Raw genomic sequence first — 11,759 nt, forward strand, 5'->3', positions numbered from 1 at the left:
TCAATAACGATACCGTATAGGAACTAGACTATTCTTAGATAGACAATTATAGAAAAAATATCAGCCAAAAAGTGTTTAAAAGTTAGCCATCCATTGGGTTTCAATCTGACGATATTTTCAGATTCAATGCATAACTTCCAGACTAGCTTAAAATACACAGCAAGAGGTTACGTATCGAAGTCAGGCTCAAGAGTAAACTAATCGGGAATACAGTTAAATGTGGGATTTCGCTCTCGATGTAATGCAGTTAGTCTGGATGACAACGTGGTTTCTAACTGAACAATTGAGTGGAGGTGTAAATGGTAACGATACTCTATAGGAACTGTAATAATGGGGAAAACGAGATCGAAATCCCCTCATGATATGGCTGAATGGCAAACATATAAATGACAGATAAATGCATGTATAGTGTTTGGCGACCTTGTCTTTATCGGGAATGCGGTGTATTTTCAAGTTTGTATTTCACTATGCTGTTAACTTGGCTGACGACCAAGAAATCGAACCTTAAACTTTCACCAAAGGCTATAAGTTATGTAATTCACCATATAATTCTAGGTATTTTGTAATGGCCAAAAAGTACGTCAAGCGAATCAGAAATGTACACATTGTAACATTGAGTATTTTGCGAAAAACAAATATCAAGGGTTGGAATTCTCTTTCCTGTCATTGTAAAAAAAAACAGATCGACAAGTTCTTCGCCCTCTGACCAAGTAGTAGCCTATACGTGCCTGGAGTACGTGTCGATTTCATACCCGTGACGAATCCGAACGTTGTTTTACACTTGAAGAAATTCAATCGTACGACGCGTATTACTAGCTAAATGTTTTCTCAGCCTTAAGGAAGTAGCTATTATTTCCTTCCGTCAACTTCGCCACAAGGAGGTTTTACTCCCGCCTTTCTTTGAATTTCTTGAAAGACCGTACTTGCCATATGTTTCATACCTGACCGGACGTTCGTACCCATATGGTTCGATTAACGCTGAACCAACAAACCGGAAACGCTGAGAGTATTTAAATATCACTCATCCGTCAGTTTGAGTCAGTGTGATTCTTAACTACAACGAAACAAGTCTAAGGACGGACATACACATTTTGGTGTTCCACTGGTTAACGAAGTAGCTGGCATAGATATAACTGGCTCACCGTCTACCTGAACGTGTTTTTACAGATTAGAGGGGTCGAACGAACTAGTCACCAGTATTGGAAAGCTACTACTACTAGAATTTGAAAAGGTATAATTTAATTTGAGCGATCATCGACGATCGCCATGGCAACCGTGATCAAGTCATCCTCACTTTTCATGTTACTCGTCATATGTGTAACAGTCCGGTACATTCATGCATCCCCGTCACAACAGGCACAAGGAGTGGTGAGTTTATTCATTTTATTTCAGTGCATTTACTGACTTGATAATTGTTAGTTTCTCATAAATCACTATATTGGGGACTCGATCCCCAACAGTTTTTACACAGCAAAATTTCAACAACTTACATGTATCACAAACTTGTGCGATGCCATAGCAGAAAGGAAACGTGTATACACATATCTGAAAACGTGTCACGTTAAAAAGGCATTTCGACAACTGTAACCTGGACCCCCATACCAGTACATCTACTTCCAAGATTGCACAGACAAAACAATCGTTATTCATGTACTATTCTAGATGCTAATGTGATATCGAATTATCTCTGCCACAATTGAGATTTGATGCAGAATAGCACGAGAATACCGTATTCAAGCTAAATGTTTTACATGTAACAAACTCAGTGTTGTATGTCCTGCACAAAATCATCATTACCGTTATTCCGGATCACCTGATTTTGGATTGAATTTTCTAGGGGTTGCCTATATTCTAGAAGTCGCGGGTAAAACCACTCTGTCCGGCCCACTCATTCCTAAGTTCCTGTTCTAAACCAACGTGCTATAGATAGCTCACCATAATATACTATACTTCCTATCATTATATTACATAAATAATGTAAAAGCTAGTCTAATTCCTAACGACCGTATTCATTCCGATTTTTACACTACGTTATCTTCAAACAGCAATGTAAAAGCAGTTATTAAAATTAAGATAAAGACAATAGCATTTGATTTCCTTTAGCTTGATGGTTAGTATGTAACGACTCAATCGTTCCACACCTTCAGTAAGCACTGGTTTAGAAGCCTGACAGGGCTGAACAACGCGACGTATCTCACAATCTACTCGGTGGTCAACTTAAATGAAGGGACTATTGTGTCTTGAAATGGCATATGGTCTCTGGTTATTTTTTTAACTTCAAAATAAATATCGAATAATATTAATCTGATTTTCTTTAAAAAGTCAACAGATTGCAAGTGTTAGGATCAGGATCAACGATTGTACGCTTAGTTGTGCTGTTATTGCAGCTAGCTGTCCTAATGCGATTACGCGACGTCGTATTTTTCCAGTGTTTATACTTCTAATGAAATGGGAAATTAGATTGAATTAAATCTATTAAAACATACGTTTCTCTACTTAGCAAACATCTGCCGTGTCTACCAACACCTTGGAGTTTGGCGCCTAAACCTAGCCGCTGGATTAAATCACCCGATTAACTTTTTTTTTCTGTCGCCCGAAAAATTGCGTCAAAATTCACTGGCACAAAACTTTAATTGTGAGCATCTCCGATCGTCTCGTCTGTTTCCCATTGAATTCAGCGACGAAAGTAAACATTATCACCATCTTCGGAGGTTTACGAGAATGTCGAGACAAGATATATACAAAAACTTTATTTACTAGTAAAAGCCAGTGTTACTGCGAAGAAAGAAGTCACAAGTATTTAAATACATCCTAAAATCTTTAGATGACTGCAAAGAATACAAATTGTCTGTTATGCAATTGCATGTTACCATCATGTAACTCGTGCAAGTGCACAGTTCAGTCTACTGGACAAACTAAACAATTTACAATCGAGTGAAATTCAAATAGCAAAGGTTGGTATAAAAGTCACCTTTACAAGTTAAACCGCGTACAAGCAATCAAAGAGTACGTCAGAATCTGGTAGTAACCCCCTTTGATGTAGGAAAGCTAATGTTATGTTATGTTATGTTACGTTACGTTACGTTACGTTGCGTTGCGTTGTGATGCGTTGTGTTGTGTTGTGTTGTGTTGTGTTGTGTTGTGTTGTGTTATGTTATGTTATGTTATGTTATGTTATGTTACAGTTAGTATTGTATTCAAAGTTACGCCGTAGGATATGCAATTTTGCTATCATGAGTGACTGACAGCGGGGAAAATCACCGATTGTTATCAAAACTTTCTTTCTCAATCTAAAAATAGTTTAACTTTGTAAACCAATTGTTTAGGCACAGCAAGACATATGCTAAACCATGGGCAGTCCTTTTCCGATCTACTGTTGGTGATTAATACGCTTACCAAATATGGTTATCCTTAAGGGCAAACGGAAAAGTACGTTGTGAACTGTGTATTGTTTCACGTTCATCACCTCGGATGACCCTCATACCCCGGGGAGCACATGACTGTGACCTGATATGCGTAAGAAGTACACTAGTCACGTGATTTGTTTATACTGTAGCTTGTTAGAGAGAAACTCGTCGTCTAGACAAGTTCCTATATGCTTTCGTTCTGGGCATTTTGTTTTTCAAATCGCTAAATTGTGTCAGTGTGATTCAATTAATTGTACATTTTCCCCAGACGCAACATCAAAATCGAGCATGTGTGTTTGCGTTGCCGTAAAAAGGACATAAGTTTACGAACAGTCAGAATTATTTTTACGACCTTCTCATCTTCTTGGTACATCGACGTTTAATACAGAGAAATATTATGTGCAGTAATGGCCGGCATATCCGGACGACATTTACTATCAATTTGCTGGTTAAGGTATCGCAATGTAGTAGTCCTCATAAAACCCGCTCACATTGTCGCCTTGAACCACAACGCTTAGTAATAGTACGGACAAGAATAAATTCTCAGAATCGGCTGTAGGGCGAGTGCACCTATGCTTCTAACCAACATTGCTGAGAGCAATGGATGAATACTATAAGAGTTAACTTAATGTGCACATTTTTGAGGGGAAAAATATTTATATTTCTGAAGATAAATAAACGATTTAAGATTGACAATATGACCCAAAGGCGAACCACTCATATTTTTTTTCTCACACTTTTTGTAAGCAGGATTTCCTCCGTCGTTATGGGTATCTTCCAATGCCTGACTTGCAGTCTGGTCAGCTGAACACGAAAGATGAATTGCAAGATGCCATTATTATTATGCAAAGGTTTGCTAACCTACCTGAAACCGGTGAGCTCGATTCTGACACTCTAGCTATGATGGGAAAAGCAAGATGTGGTGTGCCGGATATGATGGGAACCGCAGAAAGTGCGAGGAAGAGAAGATACGCCCATACCGGTAGCAAATGGGACCACAACGATCTTACATACAGGTAAGGTTCGAGTTAATTAAATGACGCTGAGAGGGATATTAAAATGATTATTGTCACTTTACTCAGCTTGCCCGTTAAAATGTCTTGCCGATCCCAGTTGTTGTTCTGGAAGAAAACGGAAGATGATTAAGGGTTTCATTGAAAGAAAATTGACATCAATATCAGAACTGAATACTAGTATTTAAACTGGGGTACCGGGTATAGTTTACTGCGTGGTGGAGAGACAAGTCATTTGGTCAACCGGCGATGTCCATGACTGATGCCCAGTCATATGTACCCCCGGGGTCATACCACAACGTCACGATGGGGCTGGTGGCTTATACATGTATTTTGCAAGGGGTAGTCACTCCAGTGGTCTGAACTCTGACTAATGCAACTGACGCCAACAGTATACATGGTCGTTTAATACCAGCGGTTCTTGAAATACCGACGCCTTTCTAAGACTACGGGAAGGGAATGTCATGTTCAAGGCAAAGTTATCATTTGTGATTGAATAATTTTATCTTTTAACAACTTTTTACAACTTTTATTCCAGAATTGAAAATTTCACGCCCGATTTGGACCCAGAAGACACGAGACGTACAATTCGTAAGGCTTTCGATTTCTGGCAGGATGCCAGTGCTCTGACCTTCACTGAAATATATGACTACCAGTATGAACCAGATATCAGAATACAGTTTGTAAGGGGTTACCACGGTGATGCAGGACCCTTTGATGGACCGGGAGGAACTTTGGCGCATGCGTACTTTCCTGGTAAAGGCATTGGTGGAGATTGCCATTTTGATGACGATGAGGCATTCACTATTAACACTTATGAAGGTAAAAACACATTCTTTAAGTAAATGACGCCATACTGACATTGGAATACACGTATATCACAATTTTATGAAAGGTTGTTCATTATACATGGGCAATGTATATATTAAAACATTTCGCTCGCTCGCTCTCTCTCTCTCTCTCCCTCTCTCTCTCTCCCTCCCCCCCCCCTCTCTCTCTCTCTCTCTCTCTCTCTCTCTCTCTCTCTCTCTCTCTCTCTCTCTCTCTCTCTCTCTCTCTCTCTCTCTCTCTCTCTCTCTCTCTCTCTCTCTCTCTCTCTCTCTCTCTCTCTCTCTCTCTCTCTCTCTCTCTCTCTCTCTCTCTCTCTCTTACTCTCTCTTTCTCACTCGTCTTGCACCTTGCATTAATTTTGACATTTCGTTCCATCCCTAGGTATCAACCTGGAGTACGTTGCAACCCACGAATTTGGTCACAGTCTTGGTCTTGGCCACTCTTCAAGCCCCGGTGCTTTAATGGGTCCTTACTACCAGGGTTACAATCCACACTTCCAGCTACCAGATGATGATAGAATCGGAATTCAATCTCTATATGGTACGCAAACTCATTTGGTTTTGGTATTCCTACCTCAGAATGAAAAGGAAGTTTACTTGATAAAGTTAAACCGCTGATCATTGAAATTTTGTGAAAGAAATTTGCTTCCTTTCAATTCTTTGAGTTGACATATTGCTATAAGATGAATACATTTATACACAAGATAAATCCTTCAAAAGACCGTTTATTCAAGAAGAGCATTTTCACAATGCAGAAAATATTTTCCAACTGACGTATTAACGATCTTGGGTTAGACTTGCCGTAAAGAGGGTAGTCATCATTTTTACGACAATGCCGAAAAGTGGTAAAGATAAAAGGTGGCAACAGATCGACTATTGCATATTGTAGGTGTCTTCTGAGAGTTTGGATAGTATTTTGAACAAGAGTCTTCAATCTAGGGGGAGGGGGGGGGCTCAAAATTTGCAAAGAGCAAAAGGACGAACTTAGACTTTGCTAGCTTCTACGGGCATACTGTAACCGTTTACCAATATGCCGAGTCGCACAACTCGATCGCAAAAAAAGTAGTTGGAAAGGCCTACACGCCTTGCTTTCGTCAGCTCTCAACCTCTGCTGGTAACGGGCAATTCAATTTGACGTTCTTGTTTGTTTATGACAGGTCCTAACCGTGATTACACTCAAGCACCAAACATGCCAGATCCCACCAATGCACCTGATGATCCAATGAATCCAACGATGGAACCATGTTCGTCGGGTTTCGACGCTATTGGCAGTATACGAGGAGAAATTTTCTTCTTCAAGGTATAACATATTATTTTATAAATTTATGTAAGTTCAATTTTTAAGGTCACAGTGATTCCTCAGAAGTGGATATTTTGGTGAGCAATTCCAGAAGACAGACGTTTTCCATTCAGTATGTTATAAATTGAGAAATCAGGGATGCATGATGAATTGAGATGAAGATAGTAACATATACGTACGAGTATAGTGAACAGTGTTTAGAAGAAAAAAAAGGCACTGAAACATAGTGATTTCGCTGAAATCTTTTCTCAAAAAAAAAATTTCTCACAACTTGTAAGGTTTTGTATGTGTCGTTATGGAAACTATTTTTTGCCGAATGAGCAATGAACTATTTGAACACATTTTTTGGAAAGAGCGAAAAATGCAGCTGCTGAACTTTTCTCCAGACGTGGCACTGTATGACTGGGACACAGTGTAGTAGTAGGTAGTAGTTACTGTAGTACAAGTGATGGTGAACATTGGTTGTCTGTTATATGCATGTGCTTAAACTTACTATACGTTACACAATATCAGTGTGTTGTTCTTTTGGGACAAGAGTTACAGTACGTGCTGCAATTTAAGCCATTTTCGCGAACCACAGTCTTTTTTCCACTCTTTTGAGGAGTTAGTCTGCAAGATAAATCGCATCGAGCCACGAGTGGCCCACAACTTATATAAGCACAAGCACCCTCAGTAAAGAGAATACTGATTGCGACCGCATGACACGACATTCCATTATTGAGGAGCGTGCCAGGCCACAAATATGCCTTGTGATTTTACATCAACAGTATTTCAGCTATATCCTCACTTGTTTTCTCTCTTCTAGGAAAATGTCTTCTGGAGACTACGGGAAAAGGGGAGAGCTTTGACTGGATATCCCCATCCCAATGAAAACTTCTGGTATGATTTACCATCCGGAGTTAACGCTGTGTACGAGCGATATGACCACAGGATAGTATTTCTGAAAGGTAATTTGAGTTCAAGATATTTTCCCTTCCTCGAAGATTTTTGATCAGATATCATCCCACTTTTTCAAGTCCAAAACACGATATGACGATTATGATAGACCTTATGCTTAGAACACATGCGCTTTCGTTTCCAGTTTTGTTCTTCAGGAATAAATTCACAATTCAACCAATACTAGTATAAATGACATTCATCCCCATGGTTAAATAATGATAAAAATTATCCCAACCAAAAAATACATTTTCTTATTTTTGCAGATAAGATTTCTTCTTTCCGTAGTCATTTCTTTGATTATAAAAAGCACGATTAGTTGTATATACGGTGCATATACAAAAACGTCAAATTTATTATAATTTATTCATAAATGCATATGACGTACGCATTTCTTTCAACAGGTCTCTTATCCATTTTTGTACATTTTTCCTGCAGATTCTCATTATTATATATACAGTACCAATTATCAGGACCCTGGCTATCCACAATACATCAGTAACATAGGATTACCACGCAATATTGACGCCGCATTAGTGTGGGGTAACAACGGCAAAACGTTCTTCTTCAAGGGCAAGAAATACTGGAGATATGACGAGGTCAACCATAAAGTCGATCCTGGCTATCCTAAACTGATATCCGAGCATTGGACTGGAATTCCAAACAACCTTAATGCGGCGTTCGAATGGAAAGACGGTAAGGAATCATCAAAGAGGCAAATTTTCTCCGCGATATGAGCGATACAAACACAATGTATACTAGTGCAATTCTCACTAACGTAGCATCCTCTTAAAGTGGCACAGTCCGTGGCTCTGACCCAATATTTTACTAAAACCAATGTACAACACACATTGATATAATACACACTAACGTTATATAGAAACATGGCTGAGTCGAGACAGCTAGATAGAGGTAATTCGGCATGTACAAAGACTAAGCCTTTATAAACGAGAGTACGACATTTTCGAGTTTATTGGTAACTAATAAATGACGTCATACCAACTCCTGATTAGAATGTTATCAGATGCTAGACATATTCCAAAGTGTTTGCTTTAGTACTAGAAATGATATAAGGATGTATTTATGTGACAAGGTTACCACTAAAAAACATCAATTTACAGATTATACATACCTTTCAAACTTATTCTGAAAAAAGTCAGGCGAGATGTGACACATGTTGAGTGTGTGTGATATGATTCGGTTCTTTGATATCCTATCTAAGAATTCTTTTTAAACCGCCATGTTTCAATCTACAACTCTGCTAGACAACTGTGTTAATATCTGAATTTATTGTTTTGATAATCTGAGGTGGGTCTTAAAAGATTGAAAATGATTCAAATACAACCACTAAATCAATTATGATCTATTATGCAATTGGTAAGCTTATTGCCGTTTCGAAATATCACCATGGTGATAAAATTATGCTTTTATAAAAATTCAACCTCGTTCTCAATTTTTTCCTTCAGGATACACATACTTCTTCAAAGGTGACGATTACTGGCAGTTCAACTCCAACACGATGAAAGTGGAACCGGGCTACCCACGTAACGCTGCTCGCGATTGGTTGGGTTGTAACAGAATAGTGAAAGGAGAAGAAGAACTCGAAGACGGCGAATCTGGACCAGTCTATTCGTCTGCCGTCAACACTAAAGTGACGGCTCCCATCGTCATCTTTATCACATCAGTATTAGTTCTCATTCTTTAATTCAAAATCTTATTAAGAAATATTAATTCTCTCAAATTTACAACGAAATCTTTTTAAGAAATATTAATTGTCTCAAATTTACGACAAAATATTTTTTAACGCAATTTCCAATTTTCACAAAATGAAACTATTTTGTTTTCAGCAAAATTTATTTATACATGTAAAATATGTTAGACTTAGAAAACTGCCATAATCATTGAAACTGACATATCGTATTTTAAAGTTCCTTTTTGTGTATATTTGTAATCTAAATTCTGTAAATGTACAATCAGAGACAACAACAGTTTTTACTATGTTTATTATTAAGATAGTGAAAAAAAAAGTCGCAAAAAATGTGTGCATTTTGGTTTGGATTTTAAAATTATGGATATCTAGCCAGATTTATAGATTTATATCTATAGTTCATTGCGGTTATATCAGGGTATACTCAAAACTTATCAATCTACCATGAATCTCACTGCTTGTATCACGATCCAAAACTTCCATGGAATGAATGCCACCACTGCCAAGACACAACTGTGCAGCTAGCTAACAAAACGTTCAGACACAGACACGGACGAGGAAGAAACAAAATATTCAATTATTCACTTGAACTTGAATGATGTCACGGTTACCCATTTTGGGAAGTATAATATGTTTATGAACGTAGAGAAAAAGGACCAAATTTAAGTTATTTCCAAATGATAACAGCGCGGGTTAAACTCGTTAGAAGGACATTGTCTAAATCTATGTTGTTTTAGTTTTATGAGAGAAATTGTTCATTTACAAAACTCAACACATTGCGCATGCGTCAATGACAATGCTGTAGTTTTTGAAGAATTCCATGTTCCACCTAATAGTATTGTTAATACTTTTGGAGCTGTTCTCACGTCTCGTTATTATGACGTACTGAACACCATGTGTTCAGAAAGTATCTGCTATGCAATTTTAACCATTTGCTTTTTTAATTTGATGATAATGTTACAGTAATTATTATTTTACTGACGGCCTTGCAGGCAAGGAATCACTGGTTAATAAAGTTGTGCCAAATATAAATGCTTTGTACGTATGGCCTGTCACTTATTGAACCATAGACCCTCCACAAACGATTAAACATAGATTTTATGAGAGAGAGAGAGAGAGAGAGAGAGAGAGAGAGAGAGAGAGAGAGAGAGAGAGAGAGAGAGAGAGAGAGAGAGAGAGAGAGAGGAAAGAAGAAGCTAGATGGGATGTATAAGGAAACAGGGAGCAAGAATCAAGCAAAAGGAGAGAGAGAAGCATAACGTATGTATACAGTACAGAGGGGAGTGGGAAAGAACGAGGCCCTGTTTAATTCAAAGTAGACTTGATTATTTCCTGGTTTGCAGCTGACTGTCTTTGAGATTGACATTTCCTTTTCCCTTTCTGACCACTCCAAATTACCATGACTGGGCAAAATGAGGCAACCTACTCGTGTTGGAAATTAAACAATAATTACCTTTTTTGAAGATGAATGTATGTAAAGTTAATGCATAGCAATTTTTCCCTTCGAGTTGACGAACACCGTCTCGCAATTCGGTGTCTGTGGGACTACCGGTATCTCATGTTTGGACATCTTGAGACACTCTATATTTTATGGGGGGGGGGGGAGGTTAAGCCAAAAATAGAAGGGATAAGATCAAATTGTTAGAGATTGTATTGAAGAATCTAGAGGATTTGTTTACGATACCTTACTGGAGATAGACGAGGTAAATACACAGTTACAGAGATAGCTTTACTATAAGGTTGAGAGTATTATTGTATACAGAGAGAGCTTGCTTTATTATTATTTCTAAATAAACAACTTTCTGATGATGAGTTTTCAGGGATGTAAATCTCCAAAAGTCGAGCAATTTGGATAACTTTAGCTGAAGCTCACTTATCTTTCTCATGAGCATGTAAAAAACACACCTGGCAACAGGTATCACTAACGAATTTTATTTGGCCTTTTGGTCCTTGGTTGTCCATATTTTGTGATTTTTTTAAACTGCCAAGGGGGAATTAGCTGCCTCTAAAAGACAGTTAAAACAGTTATAAGTTATAACTCTTATTGAAAAGGAGATTCTGAAAGACAAACTTTTTATAAGACCAAAGTGATAAATATTTCAGATTACAAAATTGGAGCAAAACGTATTCCAAAACTTTTTTTTTTTTTTTTTTTTAAAAAGATCCCCCAATTAGATTTTATGGAAGATTGTGTCATTGATTTGGGACAGCATTCGCGTCATAGAGGGAGTTTTGGACTACAGGAATTCTCTTAACGACGAATGCGAAAAGGCTTTTGAGATCGCGTCTGTTTTTAATTAATGTATTGCAGTAAAACAGAAGCTAGAATGGTCGGTAAATAAAGCAGGGGCGATGGGTAATGCTAGTGATGACTAACTATCTCCATTGTACATTTTTGTCTTCTTAATTCTAATAAAGAATATTTTATTGCGTAACATATTTTTTTAGTTGAAGTATTTCATTATGTGTTATTCGAACGTCGTTGTTAATTTTCGCTTCTCAACATGATGCAGCAAAAATAATGAAATTCTATTGAAAATTTTCTCTTTTTTCAAATTTCAAAAT

General features: G+C 37.7%; 1 protein-coding gene across 1 annotated transcript; it reads left to right on the forward strand.

Moving 5' to 3' along the window:
- Positions 1 to 1,053: 1,053 nt before the first annotated feature.
- On the forward strand, positions 1,054 to 10,226 carry LOC144448912 (matrix metalloproteinase-14-like). The gene is made up of 8 exons (XM_078139263.1): positions 1,054 to 1,368; positions 4,158 to 4,423; positions 4,959 to 5,242; positions 5,633 to 5,791; positions 6,408 to 6,550; positions 7,356 to 7,497; positions 7,925 to 8,182; positions 8,953 to 10,226. The coding sequence occupies exons 1-8, from the start codon at positions 1,267 to 1,269 to the stop codon at positions 9,189 to 9,191; spliced, it is 1,593 nt and encodes a 530-aa protein (XP_077995389.1). The 5' UTR covers positions 1,054 to 1,266; the 3' UTR covers positions 9,192 to 10,226.
- The last annotated feature ends 1,533 nt before the right edge of the window (positions 10,227 to 11,759 follow it).

Source organism: Glandiceps talaboti, chromosome 18, assembly GCF_964340395.1.
Source record: "Glandiceps talaboti chromosome 18, keGlaTala1.1, whole genome shotgun sequence".
Lineage (NCBI taxonomy): Eukaryota > Metazoa > Hemichordata > Enteropneusta > Spengelidae > Glandiceps > Glandiceps talaboti.